The 26,498-nt window shown below is 35.8% G+C and overlaps 2 protein-coding genes across 11 annotated transcripts in view; both read left to right on the top strand.

Moving 5' to 3' along the window:
- RAD54B (RAD54 homolog B) overlaps positions 1 to 26,498 on the top strand; it is a 107,591-nt gene that overhangs the window by 27,937 nt on the left and 53,156 nt on the right. The window contains exons 1-2 of one of the 10 annotated variants that reach the window (XM_073999090.1): positions 9,249 to 9,435; positions 13,260 to 13,305. The exons of 7 other annotated variants lie outside the window; for them this stretch is intronic. Coding sequence is in view for 1 of the 3 variants with exons in the window: in XM_005563714.5 (XP_005563771.1) it covers positions 13,260 to 13,309 (50 nt within the window). In the remaining 2 variants the exon portion in view is untranslated. Of the gene's footprint in view, positions 1 to 8,985; positions 9,436 to 13,259; positions 18,185 to 26,498 lie in introns of those variants that run through there. 2 more of the 10 variants (XM_005563714.5, XM_065519450.1) reach the window with 2 other exon arrangements.
- On the top strand, positions 8,986 to 18,184 carry FSBP (fibrinogen silencer binding protein). Its single transcript, XM_005563713.4, has 2 exons — positions 8,986 to 9,435; positions 13,260 to 18,184. The coding sequence occupies exons 1-2, from the start codon at positions 9,062 to 9,064 to the stop codon at positions 13,783 to 13,785; spliced, it is 900 nt and encodes a 299-aa protein (XP_005563770.1). The 5' UTR covers positions 8,986 to 9,061; the 3' UTR covers positions 13,786 to 18,184.

The following is a 26,498-nucleotide window of genomic DNA, read 5'->3' as shown; positions in this document are numbered from 1 at the left end:
GCCAGCACTTTCCCTTGCTTTATATATTTTCTTGCCTTAGTTTACCTTCTCTTCACCCTTGATGCCCTGTGTATGCACGTCTCAAGTGAAACATCAGCATTTTAATCAGGCTCTGTTTGCCAGAGAACTGGACGAAGACAAAGATTAATAAGGCATCTAATTCTTATCTGGACTTTTTTGGACCACCTCCCAAAATATAGAAAAAATTTTCTGTAATCACTGTACTTTTTGTGCCTTGAAAAAAGTTTGTGGAAAAACTACCCCACAATTATTCTTTACTATTACATCTAATTATCTAAGTTTTATTTTATAAATTTAACTTTGTTCAAACTTTGCACATTTTTGATGGCTAGAGTTTAAAATATACTACTTGCTGTGTTTTTAATGATAATTTTTGAACATTTTATTATGATACTTTAAAAAATCTTATATAGAAGTTGAAAGAATTTTTTATTGAACACCCATAAACCTACCATCTCAAGTCTACAATTAAAATTTTACTATATGTGCTTTATTATATATTTATCCATCAGTCTATATTAATTTTAAAAAAGGATTCTCAAGTTTCAGATATCAGTACGTTTTCCTCAAAATAATTCATGCAGTTCATTAAGATTAATGTACTGTGTGTACATTAAGATTAATGCCTATGTGTGGTGGCTCATGCCTGTGATCCCAGAGCTTTGGGAGGCTGAGGTGGGAGGATCGCTTGAGGCCAGGAGTTCAAGACCAGCCTGGGCAACATAATGAGGCCCTATCTCTTAAAAAAAAAAAATTAATGTACCTAAATACATTCTCTTCAGAAAAATATCTAAAATACTGCACATACAACTCAGCTGTTATTGTGGGTGCAATGCTTCAAATAAATGGTGTTATTCAGTATATACCTACAGCTTTATCTTTGACACTCGTGAATAAAAAAATCAAGACACATTAAAGTGGTAAAAACAAAATTTATTCAGTAACTACTGGCAATAGGGGAAAGAGCTGAGCTCCATGATTTGTGCAGTCGTGACTGGGCCTTTTAAAGGGAGAATGAGCGAGTATGGAAAGTGGAGCAACTGAGGGCTCAAGTAGAGTCAGGAAAGTGAAAATTACAAAGGGTTGGTGCTGTGGTTTGAATGTTTGTGTTTCCCCCACATTTATATGTTGAAATCCTAACCCCAAAGGTGGTGATATTAGGAGGTAGGGCCTTTTGGGAGGTAATTAGGTCATGAGAGTGGAGCCCTGATGAATGCGATTAGTACCCTTTAAAATAGGCCCAAGAGATCTCATTTGCTTCTTTTACCTTGTGATGACATACTGAGATGGCACCATCTGAGAACCAGGAAATGGGCCCTTACCAGACACCAAATCTGCTGGTGTTTTTATCTTGGGCTTCCTAGCTTCCAGAACCATGAGAAATAAACTTGTGTTGTTTATAAGCCACTCAGTTTATGATACTTTGTTATAGCAGCTCCAGGCTAAGATATTGGTCACTGTAAATGTGAGTGGGTCAGGTGTGCCTGCTACCTGACAGTTATTAAAATTAGGATTCTGTCCTCCCACAGAGAATGAGACACAGAGATCCAAACCTTCCTGATGATTACATTTCAAAGGAGTGGCTTTCTGGTTCTTGAGAAAGACACTGCTGAGTTGTAGGAGATTCATACACATCTCAAAGGGACAGAGGAAGAATTCCCAATTATAAACTCTTCTTAGTTAGTGCTCTAAGAAAGGAAAGTCAGGGGCCTATAGTCAGGTGTTGGCTAGAATAAACAGTAAACTTCTTTTGATAGCCCTGAACTTCTCCAGCTCAAAAGAAGACTGGAGCTCAAAAGAAGGCTGGGTATTCCAGGGCTGAGTGGAGGTGGGCTAGGCTACTAGAAGCCATGCTAGAGTTGGTCAAGGCTCTTAGAGCAAGAATTTGGATGGAGTTGTTGTTTGCCAAGAATTATTTACAGTTCTCATTAGTTTGCCTTGGATGTTTTTTGTTTTCATTTTAGAACCTTATTCTTTTTAATTGCTGCAAAGTATACAATGGTATGAATACATCATAGTTAATTTAGGTTGTTTTTAGTGTTCTTTTGACTATTAAAACCTCTGCAGTGAACGTCCTTGTGCATGTGGTCTTGTGAACATATGCATGTATTTCTCAGGAGTTGTCAGATCATAATGTGTTTGCATTACACTTTAATATGGTCTGCCAAGTTGCCTTCCAAAATGATTGCCATCATTAGTGTATGAGAGAATTTATTTTCCCAACTTCTTCAACCCATGTTACTAAACTTTTTTAACTTTTGCCAATTGAGTGAGGAAAACCTACTGTTATCTTTTAATTTGTGTTTCCCTGTTTACTTGTGAAGTTGAGTTCTTTGTATGTTGGACATTTATGTTTTATTCATTAAGTATTCTACATCCATTTTTCTATGGTATTTCATAAGCATAAAATTTATTTAATATACATTTTATATGATACAGGAGCCTTCATAAGTAAATGAAGACCCAAAAAATGGGTAAACTTTTTTTTTATTTTTATAGTTTATTTTTATTATTTATTAATGCATAATAGTTGTACATATTTTGGGGGTGCATGTGATATTTTGATATATGCATACAATGTGTAATGATCAAATCAGTGTGTATTAACCAAAAATGTGACTCAATCAGTAGAGGTTTATTAAGCCAAAGTTTAAGGATGCACCTGGGAAAAACACAAGTCACAGGAGCGTCTGTTAACCTGTGCTTTCCAAAAGAGGGTTTCTGGAACTCAGTATTGAAGAATAAAGAGCAAGCAGAAGGGACAAAGGAAGGTAAGAGAGGCAGTGAGACAAATGGTTACATTTTTGTGAGGCTCTCATTAGTGCTCAGTAAATCTGTGTTTTACACAAGGTAAGGTAAACATTTGAAAAGATGGAGTAAAGAGTCAGTTATGCATCCATCTCGGGGGAGCCAAAGGAGTGAATTTTTTTTTTTTAAATAATTTCATTTTATTCCCTTGGGTTATTACTATTATTATTTTTCTTAAACTTTTATTTCAAGTTCAGGGGTACACGTGCGGGATATGCAGGTTTGTTAACATAGGTAAACGTGTGCTCTGGTGGTTTGCTGCAGAGATCATCCCATCACCTAGGTATTAAGCCAACATCCATTAGTTATTCTTCCTGATGCTCTCCCGACCATCCCTATAGGCCCCAGTGTGTGTTGTTCCCCACAACGTGTCCATGCATTCTCATCATTCAGCTCCCACTTATTAGTGAGAACATGCGATATTTGGTCTTCTGTTCCTGAATTAGTTTGCTGAGGATAATGGCTTCCAACTCCATCCTTGTCCCTGCAAAAGACATGATCGAAGGAGTGATTTTTTGTCTTGTCTCTGTTCTGTACCTAAGAAGGTAAGCTTTTAATTGACATTGTCAGTGTGAGATTTAACAGAACTCAGTTTTACGAGTTAAACTTAGGTTGCACACCCAAGGTTACAATTGGCATGTGCTGGTTTTATAGGTGGATATGTACCCTGAAAGGTTTAGTGACTAGGAAGGGATTTTCTTGTGAGAAATTTGTGAGGGAGGTATATGTCCTTTTCCCGTTGTGGGACCCTGACTTAACATGTAATGCTGTGACACAGGGTTGTGAAATTATAGCTCTGGGGGGAAGAGGAGGAAGGAAACGCATTGCATGACTAATTTTCTAGGTTTAACTTTCTCTTTAGTATAATGAGTTTAGGGTCTTAAGATTTTGATTTTCTTTTACAAAAGTAGTTAGGACAGCCATCACCTCAAACATTTTTTATGTTAGGAACATCCCAATTCTTCTATTTTGAACTATACAGTAAATTGTTGTTAACTGTAGTCACCGTATTATATTATTGAACACTAGATCTTATTCTTTCTATTTAACTGTACTTTTTTTTTTTTGATACAGAGTCTTGCTCTGTTGCCCAGGCTGGAGTGTGGTGGTGCGATCTCGGCTCACTGCAAGCTCTGCCTCCCTGGTTCACACCATTCTCCTGCCTCAGCCTCCTGAGTAGTTGGGACTACAGGCGCCTGCCACCACGCCTGGCTAATTTTTTGTATTTTTAGTAGTAGAGACGGGGTTTCACCATGTTAGCCAGGATAGTCTTGATCTCCTGACCTCGTGATCTGCCCACCTTGGCCTCCCAAAGTGCTGGGATTACAGGCGTGAGCCACTGCGCCTGGCTTAACTGTACTCTTGTACCCATTAACCAACCTCTCTTAATCCCCACCTCTCCTTCTCAGCCTCTGGCCACCACTAATCAAGTCTCTACTTCATGAGATTCACCCTTTTAGCTCCCACATGTGAAAGAGAACATACGGTATTTGTCTTTCTGTGCTTGGCTTATTTCACTTAACATAATGTCCTCCAGTTCCATCCATGTTGCTGTAAATGACAGGATTTCATTTTTTATAACTAAATAATATTCCATTGTGTATATGCGTTGATGGACACTTAGGCTGATTTTTTTTTGCCTTTGTTTATTGACTGTTTTGTAAGCATTTTGTTTCACAAAAATCACCAACTGAAGTTAATAATATGTGATATTGTGGAATATATATTTGGCCTTTGACTCCATTTCCCTGGTATACAACTCCTAAAATCCTTAGGACCGCCAAAGTAATGTCTGTTTGTGTGCTAGTGATTGATTGATGGCTGACAGCCCCTAGGTAGTTTCAGGATGTGAGTTGGTTACCTGAAAGACCAAGGCACCATTAGAGAGGTGGAATGTTCAGCCTCATCCCTATCTCTGGGGAGAGGAGAGATACTGAGCGTTAAATTGATCACCAGTGGCCAATGATTTAACCACTCATGCCTATGTAATGAAGCTTTCATAAAAAGCCCAAAAGCCCTGTGTTTGTAGAGCTTCGAGATAGCTGAACAAGCGGAGGTTTCTGGGGGTTGTGCCTGGGGTGGGCATGGAAACTTTGTGTCCCTTCCACCATAACTCGCCCTGTGCATCTCTTATATCTGGCTGTTCATTTGTATCCTTTGTAATATCCTTTATATAAACTGGTAAGCATGTTTCTGGAGTTCTGTGACCACTCTAGCAAACTAATAGAACCCAGAGGGGATTGTGGGAACCCCAACTTGAAGCTTTTCGGTGAGATGTTCTGGAGGCCCAGACTTGTGACTGGTGGGGCCGTGGGGTTTGTGGTACTGAGCTCTTAATCTTTGAGATTTAACACTATCTCCTGGTAGATAGTGTTGGAGTTGAATTAGAGGACACCTGGCTACTCTCCACTGCAGAACTTATTTCTTGCTTGGTATGTGGGGAGAAACTCCCATACATTTGGTCACACAAGTCTTCCATGTTGATTGTTGTGGTGTAAGAGCAGAGGATAAACAGCTTGAGTTTTTTACTCTTAGCACAATGATTCTTTATAAAACTCTATGACTACACCAATGAGCATTGGCAAAGAACAAAGAAATTATTCAGTTTCTTTCACCAGTTCCATAAACTGGCAGTGATTCATAGCATTTACACACATATTCGTAATGTTTTTAACAACTATATCCATGTCACCTTTTCATAGTCTGCTTTAGAAAGTCCTGCACAGTATTTTCCACTCAATTCTGCATCAGTAGTATAGCTTCTTTTTAAATTAAAAACTTGTCCATTCTATTTTCAAACTGGAAGATAATTTTATTGTAATATGATCAAAACAGTAATAAATATTTCAGATTAATCATCAATTACAGTTTACATAGGTTATCACTAATTTGTGCTGTCTGCATTGAGGACTAAGCTCTGATTTTTTTTTTTTTTAAATCTTGCCCAAATTCCTATCTAAGGGGTCTGAGGAATCATGCTCTATAAACCATACATTCTCATCAGATGGGTTTTATTTAACCCTGTATATCATGACTTACTTTCCAGTCTGACTCTGGCGTAACATGGAAGAAAATAAAAATATTTTACCCCAAAACATGTTTCTCTGCCGTATCTTGAAATGGTCCTGCAAAGCCATACTTTGTGGGAAAAATCCACATTCTATAGATAATCTACTTTCCCCTTGTTTTCCTTCCTTCCTTTCTAGATCCAGGAGATAATCAGCTAAGAGCCAGGCACCCTTTTAGGTCTGATAATAAACAGTATAAAACCTGCTCTCTCTGAAGTCTGCTATCTGAGAGCGTCCTCTGCACAATAAAACTTGGTGCCTACAATCCTTTATCTTAACCTGAACATACATTTCCTTTCTATTGATCCCAGGTCTTCAGATAAACCAGAAAACGTTTGTAGCCTGGAACCCTACCCCACCCCCACCCCGCCTTGAGTTGTCCCGCTTTTCTGAACCAAACCAATGTATTTCTTAAATGTATTTGGTTGATGTCTCATGCCTCCCTAAAATATGTAAAACTAAGCTGTATCCCGACCACCTTGGCACATGTTCTCAGGGCCACCTGAGGGCTGTATCTTGGGCCATGGTCACTCATATTTGGCTCAGAATAAATCTCTAAACATATTTTATACAGAGTTTGACTCTTTTCGTTAATAGCATGATATATTCAAATACACTATGATCTGCTTCTTTCATTTTAATGCTGCCTGGAGTAGACCATGATATGGATGTATTGTATGCTTTTAACTCCAACTGATGTGCTTTTAGATTGCTTCCACTCTATGTAACTACATAGAATGCTTCATTGCTCTCGTGTGCATTTTGAGTATTTTTCTAAGGTAGATTCTGAGACATAAAATTACCACAATTTTAGAAGATTTCCTACTCATGTAAAATATTAGTAGATACTCCCAGATCACTATCCAAAATGTCATTTTACACTCCCTTCAGCGGTACAGAAGAGTACTCTTTCCCTTCTATCCTTATCCACTCCTGGAGTTTCCTTTTTTTATTTTTTTGAGGCAGGGTCTCGCTCTGTCACCCAGGCTAGAGTGCAGTGGCATGATCATGGCTTACTGCAGCCTTAACCTCTTGGGCTCAAGTGATCCTTCCGCCTCAGGTTCCCAAATAGCTGGAACTACAGGCACATGCCACCACACCTGGATGATTTTTGTATTTTTTGTAGTCACAGGGTTTCTCCATGTTGCCCAGTCTGGTCTTGAACTCCTGTGCTCAAGCGATCCTTGGCCTCTCAAAACTGTGGGATTACCCATGTGCCACTGAGCCCGGCCTCACTCTTGGCATTTTAAGTCTTAAAAAATGTTGCCAATCTATGAATGAAAATCATTTTTAGTATATATTTCCCTGATAACTAGTGAGATTGAACATTTTCTCATATTTTAGTAGTATTTTATTCTTAACATAATACCTGTATTTCTTCTGAAAATAACAAAAATAATTATCTGAAGTATATACCCTGTGTTCTGTAATACCTGTATTTCTTCTGAAAATAACAAAATAATTATCTAAATAAAGTATATACCCTGTGTTCTTTCTTTGGTTCTCTTTTAATATTCTAAAAGCTCAGAAAAGGCTAGAATGATTTTGAGTACCTGTGGTCCAGTCGTTGTTGGGGCAGGTCGATTTTCTTTTTGCATCTCTATGGACAAGAATCATTTGCATTACTGATTTCTACAATTTACAGAGCTGTAAAACTGCTCAAAGACAGTGAAAGGGTAGAACTATTATGGAATCAAATTACTCAGTAGGGTATACCAGACAACACCTAGCATTCCATAGAACATCCAGCAATCTTTCACTGTTTTCTGAAAGATAATACATTTAAAGCTTTTAACACATTGGCTCGCAACGAGAGCTCAGGAAATTTAATTTGCTTCTCCGTTGTTAAAAGAATGAAAAACAAGATAATTGAGAATTTATAGCATTTCTGTGGAAATACAGTTCCCTGGGTAGGTGCTATATTTAGATTCACTTTTGATTTCATTGGGTCTTGCACAGTGCCTGGGAGCATTTATATATGTGGTCAGTAATTAAAAAAAAATTATTTTTCCCACCTCTTAATACTTTGCAGTTGTTCAGTAATAGTTTGATTGGATAGAACTATGTTCAAGTATGTTCTGATTTATTCCCCTACCTGGAAAAACATGTATATTGTGAGAAAATAGGTTTGTCTTGCTTACATTATTATGTATCATATATTTTCATACTGGGGTTAACAAATATATTCTAAGTACTGAAACTGGTGGCCTTGAAAATGGCTATACTAGCTGTTTCCTTTCATAGTCCAAACTGTGTGAATATAGCTAAATAAAAAATCTGGCTGTATTATAATAGCAAATGCGATTTCGTGTGTGGAGTCTTAAGGCGTGATTATACTGTTTCTCACCATGAATAGTGATTTTTTACACATGATAAGGCAGGCTAGCATATTCACATACATTACGGCTAGAATAATCCATTGCTCTAAAAACATGATTTTTAGATTGAGTGTTCTATAAAAATTTTTTCTTAACTGAAAAAAATATGCAGAGGCTAATGTAGACTGTAAAATGAAGGAGAAGCTTAGCTTTACCGTGGAGTCTGGGTCTGGGTGTAACCTAACTAGCTAGGGGATATGCAATTCCTGATTGACAGCAGGTCCAGCATTATGCAGATTTTGTAAGGGAGAACACTCAGCTCAGAAACAGTGATGAGAGGCTCTGTTAGGAATTACTGCATTCACCACTCATATCTTTTAGTTTTCTGTCTACTGGATTTGCAAACAAATAGCACAAAACAGTTCCTCTTTTGTTTTTATTAAAGTGATACTGCAATGCAGTTCAGTCTGTCAGCTAGGCATACGTGTGAAATTTGATATTCTCACTAAATTAGCTAATTTTTAGCTGTGTTCCATGCTTATCTCTAGACCTTTGTGTATTAAATCCTGTCTCGAGCTGTTCCTTTTATACACAAGTGTGTTTTGCTTGTGCCTTCCTGTCTTCTTCAGTGAGAAGCTTTATGTAGGTCAGGCTTGGCTTAAGCAGATTTCCTGAACCTGCGTCAGCTTAAGCTGGAGGAATTTTAATAAACCCTCCCCTGTAGGCGTGGGCCTAAATGAGGCTAGCCTAGTTAAGCCTGATCTTTTTCTGTTTGTGAAAAGAGCTGAGCAGAGCTGAAGGCTGCATGGTGGTTTCAGAAACTGCCTACTTAATTTGAAAAGAACAATGGTAGGAAAGGCTAGATCTTCCAATTTTACCTTATCCGAAAAGCTTGATTTGCTAAAGCTTGTGAAGCCATATGTGAAAATTCTCGAAGAACACACTAATAAACATTCAGTAATAGTGGAAAAGAATAGATGTTGGGATATCATAGCAGTTAACTATAATGCAATTGGAGTAGACCGCCCTCCTCGAACAGCACAGGGCCTACGCACCCTTTACAAAAGGCTCAAAGAATATGCCAAACAGGAGCTATTGCAGCAAAAAGATACCCAATCAGATTTTAAAAGCAATATTTCTGAGCCAACCAAGAAAGTTATGGAGATGATTCCCCAGATTTCCAGTTTTTGCCTGGTAAGAGACAGGAACCACATACAAAGGTAAGCTTTATTTTGTTTTGTTATGGAAAATTATGGCGCCTCCTATCTATTGGGCTTTGGCTTAGTCGTGATAGAGATATGCATAGTAAGCATCCCCACAACGGGAGCAATGAATAGTGTCTTTGTTTTGCATTTTTTAAAAAGAGAAAAGTGAGGCTATGAGGAATTTTTCTGTTGCATTTAAGCTACTTTTTACTGTCTTCCCCTCCCCCTTCCCTCCTGTAGTTTCTAAAAGTAAAGGTTAGGGAGGAATAAGTGGGATGAAATTTGTGACATAACTTCATAAACTTTTGAAGCTTTAAAATTAAATTATTTTGTTTGCTTCTGAGAGATACTTTTTTTCTCTTTTAGTATTACATTTCACTGGAATTTTCAATTTTATATAAAATTTATATAAAGTTAGCAGTTTCTAGAGAAATGGAACCTTTGTTTTTTATGAATTGTCATTGTCTACACTTACTGAATATGTGTTAACTAACAAATATAACTTAAATCAATAAGTAAACTTGTTAATGGCATGATTGTGTATATGAAGACAGTTTAAATTATTTTTCTAACACATTTAAAATAAAGATGAACGCAACTAAAGGGAGTTAATGCCTAATTAGGGATTCAGTTTACTTAATACAATTAAAAGTTTTTTTTTTGTTTTTATTCCTTAATGGTCTAGTTTCACTTTGATCTTGGATCATATAGGAAAGAGTAAACTTTCTCTTACTGCTTTGCAAGGATATCAAATTATGAATTTTAAAATACCCCTAAGAGCAACTGGGTTATTTTAGAGTTAGAAGCAATTTTTTGGTTAAACTTGTGTTCTATGTAACTGTTTGCCTTGGAATTTTCAAAAGTATTATCTTGCCACTAATTCAGATTGTAACCTCTGGCAAAATATAAAGATGGCAGCTACATTCTTATTCTGAACCATTTAGATTAATTTAAACAAATTGTAAACTCCTTGTTAGTTTGAGGAGCCTTTCACACAAAGCTTTACACAATGTGCTTTTCTATTGGTGGAAGAGGCATTATATAAGCAAATTATTGATTACTGTGAAATCCCTTTGAAATTAGAAGAGAAACAGAAAAAAACCACTTTGTAGCCAAGTGCATATGTTATTTTGGTAATTTACTAGGAAAGTATTTTTGAGCCTAGCTTCTTACCAGATATTGCTTATTTCTACTTGATAGCACAGTAAAAAAATACCACCAGTGGGAATCCAGGACGTGAATGCACAGTGGATTAATTCTTGGGGCCACTGGTTAAAATGTTCACTGTGATGACAAAAGATGAAATCCCAATAGCTGGATATCCAGAAAACTACACAGTAAAATTGTTTTATACTATGCTACTTATGCAGAATTTTGTCCCCCTTGAACCCTGGAGAAAAATGCTTTTTGCATTGCAGGTATAAAACTGTACCCTGTGGTTAGTAGGTATAGGTTTTTATAATTTGAAAACTACATGTAGAAACTGTGATTTTAATTAGTTGCATATTTTAAAGATACAGTGAGTATAGAAGAGAAACAATATATAAATATACAAGTATCTGGTTATATTTTGACCATTTGTGTGTGTATGTTTACAATATTCACACACAAAAAAATCTTTTGGGATATCAACATTTCTCTGATAAAAATGAGTTGATTTGTGCGTTTCTATACCTATGACTTAAATAATATCAATTTGTTAGGTTTTAAAGGGAAGAATGTGAGAAACATCCCTCTTAAATTCTTGTGTTACTGTGTCTGCATTGACATTTTCTCTGTGTTAGCTTATTTCTTTAATCTATATATTTAATGTGCTTATATTTATTTGATTGACATCATCCTTGAATCTTAATAATCTCAGAAGTTTATAATTATTCTATAATCTTAACTATACTTCTACATAAATATGCCTGTTAATCTTACCAAACTCTTCCTTTTTAATAAGGAAAATACAAGTGTTTGCGTTGTTTAAAATACTTAAAAATATATACCTGTTTTGTAAGGCTATTTATTTCAGTAACTCACATTGACTTATGTCTTTATTTTTACCTCTTCCTAATATCAGTTTTTATTTTGTGTTTTTGTAAACTGATCTTCAAAGTTCTGATTCTCAAGTCCTTCTCTGTCATTTTTGTGACCTGCTCTAAAGCTTTTTTTCTCCCTTTTTACATTGTTATGCCTTAGTTGTAATGTTTTAGCTAAAATGGAATGGAATGTTCCAGATATAAGGCATATTTTTAATTTACTTGGGAGTATAATGTCTATGTTTATACTCTTATTTTACCTACTAATTTGAAATAGTAATTATGTGATTTTAAAAACTTAATTTTCATATGCAATTTTAACCTTTTCCCATTCCAGGTTTTAGCAGAGCTATTAATAGAAGCAGAGCTTGCACTTTGAATTAGATTTATAATTAATTGTTTTGTTTTTGGAAATCATAAAATGACACAAACAGAGACAAGAACAAAAATGAATTTATATAATCTACAAATAGTTTTTTTATTATATACTATGTATATGTTTCATTTTGTCTCTTAGATAAATATCTGATATTTCTGGCAATTTAGTGCCATTAATAAGTAATGTATGAGTAGTTTTAATCTTTTTCTATGCATTCTACTTGAACTTGTTCCAGCATTTTAATCATCCATGTAGAATGTATTCCTTTAATTATGTTTCTTATATGTAAAATCTTCTCTAAATAATATTAAATAAAGTATTTCCATTAATGTTCAATAATCTAATTTCCCTTTATAACTTTTATTTTTAAATTAGGCAGAAGCATAAATTAAAAAAAAAAACCTCAAGGAGCAGATATTCTTAATTCACAGCTTCACGTTATACATAAAATTATGTTTATAAAACATAATTTTAAGGTTTATTGCCTTAATAGTATCATAACTTGTCATATTAAAGTTTAAATTATGCTAAAGCTGTAGTTGTCTCCATTAGGAATGCATAGTTGGTGGAAATTATGTGTAAATTTAATAAACCTTTAATATATCTGTATAGGCCATTAAAAATGTTTCATTAAAAAATCATTTAGTTTGTTCTTTTCAGTCATTCAACACATAATGAGCACCTCCTAGGTTCTAATACAGTACCTACTAGGTACTGAGTATGCAGTTGTGGATTAAAACCGTTGCTCTTGTGAACTTTACCTGACCAGTGATTGAAAGACTTAAAGAGCAACTGAGTCATGCGGTTCAGGATAGGTAAAAGGGAAGTTTTTCCTATCAAATAAAAGCATCTGAAATAAGAAAGGATAACCTCCAGTAGTTGAGCATATCCCAAAGCCATATACAATCTTTATGTTTTATTTTTTGGGCAAATGCAGAAATAGTACCTCCCATAGTTGGCCTGTCACTGTCCTCTTAGAAGTTATGGGCCTTGGTGGTTTTAAGATCAGTCCAGGAGAGCAGAAGCAGGAAGTCTAGGGCTAAGGTATGGGGATAGTAAGACTGAGAATGCATTAAATGGCTCTTTACACCATTTGAAAACCTTAGGGTTGTGGGAAAGATTGTTGTCTGTTTGACAACATTAAAACTGACTTTTCTTTGTTATTTTCTTCATTGGCCTTCTATAATATTTGTAATTTCCTGCCCCTTAAAAGTACAATTTTAAAGTTAAGGATGGGGGAGATCTTTAAGTATATATTATTGAAATCCCAATCTTAGTCACTTTAATGTATTTCAAGTGTTAAGATTTTTTTTGTTTTGTAACTTTATAGTTTTAAAGCTTCATAATTTAATGTATATTAAATATAAAATTATGCTATAAATATACTCTTTTTTTCATTTGATTTACATATTATAATGCTTTTTTGTGTGCTATAGTGCAAACTTGGATGAGGAGGCACAGGCTGGTACCAGTTCACTACAGGTAATGTTGGATCACCATCCTGTTGCTATTACAGTGGAGGTGAAGCAAGAAGAAGACATTAAACCACCTCCTCCACTGGTTTTAAATTCTCAACAGAGTGATACTTTAGAGCAAAGAGAAGAACATGAATTAGTACATGTTATGGAAAGATCCTTGTCGCCTTCACTTTCCTCTGTTGATATGAGAATGACATCGTCTCCATCTTCTATTCCAAGGAGAGATGATTTTTTTCGGCATGAGAGTGGTGAACACTTTAGGTCACTATTAGGGTATGATCCTCAGATCCTGCAAATGTTGAAAGAGGAGCATCAGATAATTTTAGAAAATCAAAAAAATTTTGGATTGTATGTTCAGGAGAAGAGGGATGGATTGAAAAGAAGGCAGCAGCTAGAGGAAGAGCTACTAAGAGCAAAAATTGAAGTGGAGAAGCTGAAAGCAATTCGCTTACGGCATGATCTACCTGAATATAACAGTCTCTAAGTTTTTTTTTCAATCTTGCAATTTGATAATTTTGATTTTGGCCAAATTACTTTAATTTGGGAATATCCTGAAACAAAATACACGTTCTTGAAAAATGTTAATCTCTATTATGGAAAAACTTTTTTGATATAATTTTCTAATTATTTTCTTTTGAGATATTAAAATTTACTGGTTGGTTGGCATGGTTATAGTTTTTATTGTCTTCTTTTTTTTTTCCTGTAAGTTTAATTGTTGACCTTACAAAAGATGTTTTATTCTGATCACTAATATATACACAAATATATAAACAAACACATATTCTTTCAAAGTTCTGAGTCTTTTTTTTTTTTTTTTTTAACATTTTTAGTTAGAACTTTGAAAGCGGTAATTAGAGATTTTTAAGTCAGTCTAATTTAGGAGCTATACTAACCTAATACCAAGAAGCTTGTCTGTATGACATTGGTTTTTATGCTTTTATCTTTTGAAGGAGTAAATCCTAGGATTTTAGAGATGGAAGATATTTGGAGAACACTTTTTTCCATCTCTGCAGTTTAGGGGTAATGAAACAGGTCCAGGGAGAACTCAATGACTTACTTAGGGTAACAAAGCTATTTATGGCAGAGCAGAGACCAGCACTCAGTTTTTCTTTGTGTAATTTCCCTCCCTCTATTTGATAGAAGTAAATATCCACCAAAATATTCTCTAGATTTAAATATTAGAAGCATTTGTTTCATAAAATTGCCTTTAAAGATTGTTAGGTTGTGAAATCAGAATAATTATATAAATTACCCCATTCTCTCTCTCTTTTTGTTCCAGCAAAATAGATAAGGTATTCCATTGAAGCTATTATATATTTTGGCTGTGTGATTTAAAGACATCTCTTAATTCATTTTAAATGTCCTGTTCTGGAAAAAATTTCTTTCACAGTAAAAATCAGAATGAACAAAATTAAAATTTTATGTTTTTTATGAGTATTATTTTAGTATTCGTGGAAATAAAACCTCAATTCTTAAAGCATACATATTGAATTTATATTAAATCTCTAATATGTATGTTACTTAAGAATTTCTATTTTTGCTGGGGCTTTGTTGAGAAATGATTTTTAAGCCAAGGTTTAGAATGGAGTGGGTGGAATTTCAGCAGTGAAGGGGACCATGGATGTTTGAAGCCAGAGTGAGAAGCTGGAAAAAAGAGGGATGGGAAAAAGTGGATTGAATGTATAAACACAAATGCAGTGGTGAGCCAGTAATTTTAAGTGAATGTAGAGAGAGTCAGTTTGGGCTGTGGTATCCTGGACTAGGAAGGACATCTCCCTGGACTAGGTAGGGCAGCTGCTGTTTAGCTCCAGCAGAATTTTCACATGCGGGAATAAACCAGAAATCTGCATTTTTAATGCAGAATTTTCCAATTTAAAAATGTTTGCAAATAACACAAAATGCTTTTAAAACATTATACAGACAACATGTGAGTGGGCCTCATTGAGCCATTGGGCTTCCAGTTTGTGGCCTTTGGAGTAGAGCAATGGTTTTCCAAGTATGGGTCCTGACCTGCTGCATCAGCATCACTTGAGAGCTTGTTAGAAATGTAAATCCAATTTCAACTGAATTAGAAACCCTGGGGATGGGGTCAGCAATCTCTTTTAATAAACCCTCTAGAGATTCTGATGCATGCTAAAGTTTGAGAACCAGTGAAACAGAGTATTTTGGAACCTCGCTTGGTGCCCAAATCATGCTAGTCTCAAAATTTTTGTTAAAGAGTAGTTTAAAGTAAACTGAGGGATATAAATTTGGGTGATAGTTGGTACCAGATTATGAATTACATTAAATATAATTTTTTTTTTTTTTTTTTTTGAGATAGAGTCTTGCTTTGTCGCCTAGGTTGGAGTGCAGTGGCACGATCTTGGCTCACTGCAATCTCCGTCTCCCAGGTTCAAGCGATTCTCCTCCCTCAGCTTCCCAAGTAGCTGGGACTACAGGTGCCCCACTATGCCTGGCTAATTTTTTTGTGTTTTTAGTAGAGACAGGGTTTCACTGTGTCAGCCAGGATGTTCTGGATCTCCTGACCTCGTGATCTGCCCGCCTCCCAAAGTGCTGGGATTACAGGCGTGAGCCACCATGCCCAGCCTAAATACTATTTTTAATGAGTCAGACTTAATGTACAATGGGAAGCCATTGAATGCTTTGAATTAAGGGGGTAATTTCATTATAGTTGTGATTTAGGAGGAGTGGCATTTAGGGACAGGCATTGTATTGAGAAGAACTTAAATCAGAAATTTAAGTTATGGCTATAGAAATAGAAAAAAATGAACTCTTTAAGGTACTATTTTAGTATGTTGACTGCTTAATTTCATTGGTTGGATTAAAAAGAGTGTTTTATAGCTGGTAGAGTTAACTTTTTTAATTATAAAGATGCCCTGAATATATAATATATTATATCCTTTTGACAATGTTACCTTTTCTCTTTAATCTGTGCTATGACTTTTCTTTGAGTCTAATCAATCCTGTAATTCTTAATTTGAGGTAATGTTTCCCAGTATAATTCTACTAAATACATCTTGGCAGTAGTAAGCTTTATTTTTTAAAATTATTGAAAGCGCATATATGAGATGTAATTCACTTTACAGTTTCAGCATGCTACTAAGAATTGATAATGAATGTTCAATTTGAATGTTGGCTTTTACAGCAAATCAGAGTTTTCCCAAGTGTGTTCTGTGGAACGTTAATTCTGTGAGATGTTTCTAGAAAAGAGATCTGTGTTCAAAAAAGATTTTTTTTTGGTGGTTAGGTTCTAAAATAATTGTGGAAGGAAAAAATTATGTATATACAAGGTAGCCCTTGAAAATTCCTTTGCTGCCCATAAAATAGCATAAACATAGTCTGCTACAGTCGTATTTTTCTCCAGCATTGTTTAAGATTGCTTTTTCTTTAGTGTGTTAGGTGACACAATTCATTAGCATTTAGGGGCTGTATACAATAAGAAACTTATTTTAAGGTATTTTTAAACACCAGAATCACACTCTGAGTTTACTGCAGCAACTTTTCCAAGTCAATCTTGTTTTTCTCCAAGTCAATCTTGCTTTTAATTTGCAGAAGTTTAAATGCATATAATTCTGCTCATTGTCTACCTCCTCTTGTACAACCATGATTAACATAGTATAGTTTATGAGAATTCCTGAATAAAGAAAATTATTTATTTGACCATAGAATCCTTTTTGGAGGCTGTTTATTATCTTACAGAGTATCTTAGGGTAATTTGGAACCAAACCTTTTTTTTCTTCTTTTTTATATTGAGAGTTTTTTGAGTTTGGGGACTGCTTACCAACTAACATTAGCAGTTTTTGTTGAGGACAAGTTTCATTAAGGAGAATATATAGGGGCAGGTTTGCTAGTACAATGGAATATACACTTGGCTCCCTATCTGCAGGTTTCACATCTGCACATTGAACCACTGTGGATTGAAAATATTAGGCAAAAAAATAAATAACAATACAACAATAAAAGTAATACGAAATTTAAAAATACAGTATAACTGAGGTAGGAGTTGGGCTAAGCCCCAGTTTTGGGGCTCACTTGTCCTATATCCTAACAACTATTTACATAGTAGTTACATTTGTTTTAGGCATTGTAAGTAATCTAGAGATGATTTAAAGTATATGGAAGGATGTGTGTAAATTGTATGTGAATACAAACATTTTATATAAGGGACTTGAGTATCTGTGGATCTTGATGGGGTAGGGGGTGTCCTGAAACCATTCCCCCTTGGATACTGAGGGATGACTATACACTTAAGCCACCAAACATCCTGCATACCATAGACAATTGTTTGGGGGCCATGAGTTTTCATTACAAAATGTAATGCTGGGAGAACATAGAGAAGAGTGATTTTGTTTTTTAAATGTAGACTTGATTCTGTAGAAATATACTACATTTGAGAAATATACTAAGTAAATAGATTATTTCATCTAATACATTAGTAATTTAGATAGTGGATAGCCACTTTCCTATCTTTCTCTTATCCATATGAATGTAAATGGATATGTTGTTACAACTTATGATTTTCTAAACTAGCTGTGATTTATAATGACATCCTGAGAAAAGTCAATGAAACTCATTTCCAATGAATACCAGATTTCTTAAAATAGTCAAATATTTTTCTTTTTTGTATGATGAGATATCAACTTGGTGTTATTTCATTTTTTTTTTAAGGAGTCACTCTACCCTGTTCTATGTTTACTTATGTGAAAATGTTTAAAATACGAGTTTTTTTTTAATGTGCCTTCTTTTAGAGTAATGTCAACTTTTAAATACACATGTTTAAATAACTTAGAGTGTAATAAATTGTGTTTAATATATACTGTAGATAATGATGGTTAAATGCTTTGTTAACACATGTTCTTTTAAATACAAGATAATGCTTTGTACTGATTTGTGTACTTTTTTTGTGTGCCGTTAAGACAAATAATTCGGTACTGTAGAGGTAAAATTTTTCGATGAGGTATAATTGAAATACATTATTTAGATGATTATGTTGTAATAGATGGCCAATGTACCATATCTAAATACCACATTTCATTTTTTTTTCAAATGTTAAGAGCCACAACTTCTCAAAATCACATATTTGACAGTGAATTTGATTGTTAACACTTAAAAATAATTAGATGAAATATGGTTGCCTACTTAAACAAGAGTAAGTTCTTAGAATATGCTACCTAATTAAACATTAACAGTCAAGCAAAATCTTTGTATACGATTTTGAGAAATTGTTCAATATATTTTTATATATCTTTTATATTGATTAAAGCTAGTAGTTATAATTTGAACATATTATTTATTTTTAGTTTCCATTTGCTTTGTAATAGTGGAAAGCAAAATAAATGAGTAAATAAAAATAAAAATAAAAATATCGCTCATATCAGTCCAGACAACTTAAACTAAAAGGATATATCATTATAATTCCACTTTGCTAGCAGGTCTTTTTTGTTTTAAAATTTATGTGTGAATTCACCTCTGTTACAAATTTTTTTTTCCCCTAATATTTTATTAAGAAACCCTTTAGACATACAGAAAAATTTAAAAGATAGTTACAATAAGTATCCATATACCTACCACATAGATTCTGCAATGAATGTTTTGCTATACTTGCTTCATCACATATTTATCCATCAGTTCTTTTTTTTCTTTTTTTTTTTGAGACGGAGTCTCGCTCTGTCGCCCAGGCTGGAGTGCAGTGGGCGGATCTCAGCTCACTGCAAGCTCCGCCTCCCGGGTTTACGCCATTCTCCTGCCTCAGCCTCCTGAGTAGCTGGGACTACAGGCGCCCGCCACCTCGCCCGGCTAGTTTTTTGTATTTTTAGTAGAGATGGGGTTTCACCATGTTAGCCAGGATGGTCTCGATCTCCTGACCTTGTGATCCGCCCGTCTCGGCCTCCCAAAGTGCTGGGATTACAGGCTTAAGCCACTGCGCCCGGCCCATCAGTTCTTTTTTTTAAAGGAAAAATATGACTTCAAAACAAGTTGTAGAATTAGAATAATTTACCCTTAAGTACTTCAGCATGAGTATTACTAGAGTTCATTATTTATTTGGGCATGTGTGTTTTTTAGGTAAGATTTGCATACAGTGAAATGCACAAATTTAAAATACACCATTTGGTGAGTTTTGATCCACAACTGTGTAGCTCAAACCTCTGTCAAGATTTAGAACATTATCACCTCTGAAAGTTCTCTCTTGCCTGCTTCTAATCAGTCTTCTTGCACGTCAGGCAACCGTTGTCCTAATTTTAAAAAAATTATAGATTAAGTTTTGCCCATTCTAGAACTTCATATAATTAGAATCGTACAATATGCATACTTTGTTTCTGTTTTTTTCATCTATCTTAGTGTTTTTAATATTCATTCATGTTTATCCATCCTCCTATTTGTAGCGCATTGCTTTCTGTTGCTGAGCAGTATTCCATTATATACATATACCACACTTTGTTTATCTATTATCTTTTGATGGACTTCTTGGCAATTTCCATGTTTTTTGGCTATTATGTATAAAGATTCTATGAATATTCTTGTGCAAGTTTTTCATGGGCATAATACTAGATTAGGGAACCATACAGATTTAAGCTTTAAGAAATTGCCAGACATTTTCTAAAGTGATTATATCATTTTACACTTCCATCAACAGGGTATGAGGTTTTTTTTTTTTTTTTTTTTTTTTTTTTTTTGTAATCTTTGCAAAAGGCTAGGCATAGTGGCTCACACCTGTCATCCCAGCAATTTGGGAGGCTCCAGTAGGTGGATCGCTTGAGGTCAGGAGTTCGAAACCAGCCTGGCCACCATGGTGAAACCCTGTCTCTACTAAAAATACAAAAATCAGCTGGGTGTGGTGACAGGCGCCTGGAATCCCAGCTACTCAGGAGGCTGAGGCAGGAGAATTGCTTGAATCTGGGAGGCAGAGGTTGCAGTGAGCCCTGATCACACCACTGTACTCCAGCCTGGGCAACAGAGTAAGACCCTGTCTCAAAAACCAAACAAACAAAAAAAAACCCTTTGCATGTTCAGTGATTGGAATGTCAGAATTGAAATTGACAAATAATTTTTGTAATATTTAAGTGTATTCAAAATGCTGGGCAGGTAATTTAGATACCTGGGAATATTGTAGTTTATTGGTTTTTTGTTTTTTCATTTTAGTACTAGTTGCATATATGCTTTGACATGAGGTATTGAAGAAATACGAAATGTGTAGTCTCTGCTATGCTTATAAAACAATTCTGAAAATGATCTTTAATGCAAAGAAATATCTTCTAGGTTTACTTTATACTTAATTGATACTTACATTTAGTTACATTCAATCTCTTATTAGATAAAGAAAACTGAGTATCAGTTTGAAGGGATTTGTATATTAATGTTTGTATGCTTTTTAGTGTAATAAAAACTTTCAATCTTAAATTTATATTGAAGTTATATGTTAATGCATATTAAACATTGTGGTAGGTTTTGGTAATTTTAAAACTCAAAACATGAGCTGCAAGAGTATTTACATTCTTTATTGAATTTGATTATATGAGACATTTTAAATTTCATTTGTGCCATTGAAAACAATGTATTTAGAATTGTTAAACAAAAGAGTATTAGGCTGGATGCGGTGGCTCATGTCTGTATTTCTAACACTTTGTGAGGCTGAGGCAGGAGGATTGCTTGAGTCCAGGAGTTCGAGAGCAACCTGAAGACCTCATTTCAATTAAAAAAAAACAAAAAGAATATTAAAGGCTTAGGTTTATGAGATGTACAATTAAGTCATTCAACTCTAGAGTGGCTAAGCTTAGGAACTGTTCATTAAGATGATAATGCCCACTATTAATATTAAATGACATTATTTCCCTTGATCAAAACATGGTTTTAAGCATCCTGCCCTTATGATTTTTTTTTTTTTTTTTGAGATGGTGTCTCGCTGTGCCACCCAGGCTGGAGTACAGTAGCACAGTCACAGCTCACAGGAGCCTCAGCCTCCTGGGCTCAAGCAATCTACCTGCCTCAACTTCCTGAGTAGCTGGAACCACAGGTGTGCACCACCATGCCCAGCTAATTTTTGTATTTTTTATAGAGACAGAGTTTCGCCATGTTGTCCAGACTGGTCTTGAGCTCCTGGGCTTGAGTGATTCTCTCACCTTGGCCTCCCAAAGTGCTGGGATTATAGGTGTGAGCCACTGTGCCCAGCCGCCTTATGAATCTTGCAGATAGGCCTTCAAGTCTCTTGTTTATGCTGACCACTTTTTGGTATTGATTTGGCAAGCACATTACAGGGTCAAGGGGAAAATGGATCAGAACCCAGTTTACAGTTAAGAAATTACAGAGTGGGATTGTTAGGGGTGGTTATTCTGGGACATAGCAAATTAGTCAGTATTTTCTGTAATACAAGTTGTCTAGATATAGGAGGTTATGTTCTACTATTCCATGTTCCCAACCATCTCGTTTTTACCTTTTGGAATTATTCACCCTCTCTATTCCCTGCTGTATGGCCTACATAGTTTTAAAAATGGGAGTAATTGGGAAAGGGACAAGGGCAAACGTCGATGGTGTAAACATTAAGGGAGCACTTACTCTGTGGCAAATACTGTTGTAAGTGTTTTACATGTATTCACTAATCCTTGCTCACAGTAGGTTTGTGAGGTGTTAGTATTATATTCATTTGATAGATTTATAAACTGGCACAAAGGGGTTAAGTAACTTATCCAGGGTCACAGAGCTAGTAAGAGGCAGACTTAAGACTCTAACCCAGCCAGTCTGTGTCCATAGTTCATGCCCTTCTACTGTTCTGCAAAAGAAAAGTGTATATCTGAGAATCTTATGGTATTTCAAAGTTACTTGTAAGTAATTTCTGAATTATCAGAATTTAGTTATCTCATTCATCATTTTTTCTGGGAGCTGGTGGGATAGTGGCAGGGAGGGTCTTAGACATAACAGCTATTCTCTTAGACCCTGGGAATACAATACAGTATTTTACTCCAGGATGTTTTTCCCAGCCTTTTGATGAAGACATTCTTTTTACCCGCTCTTTAGGGCAAAAGGGGAAGTATGTTTTTCTCTTAGATAACCTAATTAAAAAACAGAGAAATTTTAACTGTGCAGAAATATTTTGTCAGTTTTTAATTCAATGCACAGTGACTGCTCCTGGTAGAAATAATGCAAAAAGAGAAGTAATTAAAATTGACTAAAATTGCACACAGCAAAATTTTTTAGAGTTCAAAAACTAATGGAAGCATTCTGTCTTTTGTTAATGCTAAAAACCTCAAAACTGTATCTGGGAAGATTGGGCTTGGTAAAACAACAAAGATTAACCCATGAAAGCTACAAATTTATCTAAAAACTGGTAAGTTTTCTTGACTAAAACTTGTTGGATTAATACGATCCTGATAATATTTAGCTGTGCAAAATTTGACTCAGTAAAACTGCATTTGGTAGAAATTATGGTTATAAAAGAACATGTTCATAAAAGTTTTCACTGATCAATGAAATAATATGGTACATAAACAAGTGACTGAAACTTTGTTATAAATTTACTTCAAAAATGATCCTGATGGTAACAAGTTTTTTTTTTTTTTGAGATGGAATCTGACTCTGTTGCCCAGTCTGGAGTGCAGTGGCACCATCTTGGCACACTGCAACTCTGCCTTCCGGGTTCAAGCAATTCTCCTGCCTCAGCCTCCTGAGTAGCTGGGACTACAGGCGCCCACCACCACGCCTGGCTAATTTTTTGTATTTTTAGTACAGATGGCGTTTCACCATGTTAGCCAGAATGGTCTTGATCTCCTGACCTCGTGATTAGCCCGCCTCAGCCTCTCAAAGTGTTGGGATTACAGGGGTGAGCCACTGTACCTGGCCGGTAATAAGTCTTTGTCAATGAAAATGAAAAATTAGGTAATAATGGAAATGAGGACAGAGTTACATTCTAACGCAACTCTTAATGAAAATGAATTTTAAGATAAATACATATATATGTATATTGATACATATTCTTTTTCCCAATTAGTCCCATTTTTAAAATTATGTAGGCCATAAAGCAGGGAATGGAGAGGGTGAATAACTCCAAAAGGTAAAAACAAGATCATTGGCAACATAGGATAGTGGAACATAGCCTCCTATATCTAGACTACTTGTATTATGAAAATATTGACTAATTTGCTATGTCCCAGAATAACCACCCCTAACAATTATATATATAAATTTTTTGTGTATGAGGGGGCTTTCTAGAAAATTCTGAAACTGGATTTAGAATTGGCGAAAACTGGAAAATTCTAAAAGAGCTATAACACTAAAAGATAATTATATACATATATATGTGTGTGTGTATATATATATGTATTTTTCTTTTTTTTTTTGAGACGAAGTCTCGCTCTGTTGCCCAGGCTGGAGTGCCAGTGGAACGTTCTTGGCTCACTGCAACCTCCGCCTCCCGGATTCAAGTGATTCTCGTGTCTCAGCTACCCAAGTAGCTGGCACTACAGGCATGTACCACCATGCCTGGCTAATTTTTGTATTTTTAGTAGAGACGGAGTTTCGCCACTTTGGCCAGGCTGGTCTCAAACTCCTGACCTCAGGTAATCCGCCTGCCTCAGCCTCCCAAAGTGCTGGGATTACAGGCGTGAACCAGTGCGCCCAGTTGATAATTGTATTTTAATTAGATGTTTTTATAAACATTTAGTCAAAATGTACCTAGAGTCAAAATAGCAGTTTTTGAAAAGTATCTTGTTCTGTGAGTATGGTGATGAACAAATCGAAACAGACTCTCAGGACTTTATAAATTACTGGGGAAGGCTGACATTAAATAATTTGTTACATAACTAATTATTGAGATAATGTTGAGGTAATAGGGTGGCTAGGTCTAATTTGGCAATTGGAAATTTAAGTTGTACAGAGAGTGGAAGTTAATTTAGATAAGGGCATTAGAAGAAGACAGGAAAAAGTCTCTATAGCTGGAAATAGCATACTTCCTTCAAGATTACTAAGACTCATAGATTTTAAGCAAGAGGGATACATTATCAGATTTACATTTAAAAATAGATAACTACAATTTGGAAAACGTCTTTAGAGAATAGAGGTGGCAAAAGAAGCTCTCAGTAGACTTGTTGGGAAGCCCCTGCCGTAATACCGAAATTCAGATCAGAGATGAGTTGAAAAAAGTGAAGGCAATGGAGAAGGATACAATACATAACTCTGAAAACCTGGTGGGGGGCAGAAATATCTGAATTTTGTGGTTGATTGTCTGTGGGACTGAAAAAGTAGAGAGTGTCAAGGATGATTTCCAGTTTTCTGGCTTGAATAAGGACGAGACATGGGGAAACCAAAGGAGGAACAATTTTTGGAGAAAAGATACGTGGACATGATGAGTTTGAGATGTTTATGAGATGTGTGGACATGTCTGGGAGGCAACTGGATATGCAGATCAAGAGTTGTAATCTGGGCTGGAGAAAAAAAAGGTTGTTAGTACCTAGGCGGCATTGAAGCCACTGAAGTGGATGGGCTACTTAAAGAGAAGAGGTGCACAGTGAGAGAACATGGCCTAGAAGCCAGTTCTGAAGAACTCCAATAAATAAAAGGTAGATGAAGTACGAACTGGCAAAGATGTCTAAGAAGAAGCAAGCAAAGAGGTAAGAGGAAAATTTGAAGGATGTTAGAGAAGCTACAAAAGTATAGTTCAGTATTTCTAGGAGGAAGTAGTCAATATTGTCTAATGCTTTTGAGAACTTTGATTAGGACTAAAAACAACCTGTGGGTTTATAGACGAAGAGCTGCTAGTAACCTTTAACAGGGCAGTTTCAGGGGAATGACGACTGGAAGCCAGATTGGAGCAGTTGAGGAATGATTGGGAATTTGAAGAAGCAGAGGCGGTGTGGGGGTGGGAGTGTTTGGATACTTGAAGTTGAAACAATGGGGTAGACAGCTTCTTATGGTATGAAAACATCTCTTGTTTTTTTGAGACCATGTCTCGCTTTATTGCCGAGGCTGGAGTGCAGTGGTGTGATCTCGGCTTACTGCAACCTCCGCCTCCAGGGTTCAGGTGATAGCTGGGATTACAGACACCCACTACCACGTCTGGCTAATTTTTGTATTTTTAGTAGAGGCGGGGTTTCATCATGTTGGCCAAGCTCGTCTCGAACTCCTGACCTCAGGTGATCTGCCCGCCTTAGCCTCCCAAAGTACTGGGATTACAGGCCTGAGCCACCGCGCACGGCCAAAAACTTCTCTTTTTATGTATGTGTTTCTTCCTGCAATACATGTTTCTCCCTGAAATATATCACATAATAATCTTGACCTTATTTTTCCATGCTATGTTTTTTTCCCATGATTTACTGTGGAGAAAGGAGTTTTATTAAGTAGGAAGTCAAAGAGTGACCCTGTTAAGAGCTCTTTGGGAGGCTGAGGCAGACCAGTCGCTAAGCTCATGAGTTTGACACCAGCCTGGGCAAAATGGTGAAACCCCGTCTCTACTGAAAATACGAAAAAAAAAACACAAACAAACAAACAAACAAACAAACAAACAAAAAACTAGCCGGGCTTGGTGGTGCACGCCTGTAGTCCCAGCTACTCAGGATGCTGAGGTGGGAGGATCGCTTGAGCCTGGGAAGTGGAAGTTGCTGTGAACCAAGATCACACCACTGCACTCCAACCCGGGTGACAGAGTAAAACTCTGTCTTTAAAAAAAAAAAAAAAAAATCAAGTTGTCTTTGGCCCTTTTACTACAGCATGTTGATATATTGATGTAGAGTACAGTCATCTTGCTTAATGACAGGGATATGTTCTGAGAAATGCATTGCTAGGTGATTTCGTTGTGCGAACATCGTGGAGTGTACTTCCTCAAACCTAGATGGTATAGCCTGCTACACACCTAGGCTATGTGGTATATAGCCTATGGTTCCTAGACTGTAAACCTGTACTGCATGTTGCTGTACTGAATACTGTAGACAATTGTAACACAGTGGTATTTGTATATCTAAACATATCTAGAAATAGAAAATATACAGTAAAAATATGGTATTAAAATCTTACAGGACCACCAACATATATGTGGTCTGTGGTTGATCAAAACCTTGTGTGGTACATGACTGTATAGTAAAGTGTTTAATAGTTTCTAGTAAGTGAGTGGGCTTATTTCAACCTCTTTTATTTCACTCTGTTAAATTGTTCATGTTGCTGTTGTTTTTTGTTTTTTGTTTTGGTGGGGGCCAGGCTGAGAGAGAAGAGGGAGGA

The sequence above is a fragment of the Macaca fascicularis genome, chromosome 8, assembly GCF_037993035.2.
Source record: "Macaca fascicularis isolate 582-1 chromosome 8, T2T-MFA8v1.1".
NCBI lineage: Eukaryota > Metazoa > Chordata > Mammalia > Primates > Cercopithecidae > Macaca > Macaca fascicularis.
The sequence above is the reverse complement of the archived record's forward strand: the minus strand, read 5'-3'. Positions and strand labels throughout refer to the sequence as shown.

Excerpts from the sequence above, each read along its gene's own strand:
- FSBP (XM_005563713.4), top strand. The coding sequence starts at position 9,062 with ATGGTAGGAAAGGCTAGATCTTCCAATTTTACCTTATCCGAAAAGCTT. Across the intron at positions 9,436-13,259 it reads GACAGGAACCACATACAAAG|TGCAAACTTGGATGAGGAGG; the intron begins GTAAGCTTTATT and ends TGTGTGCTATAG.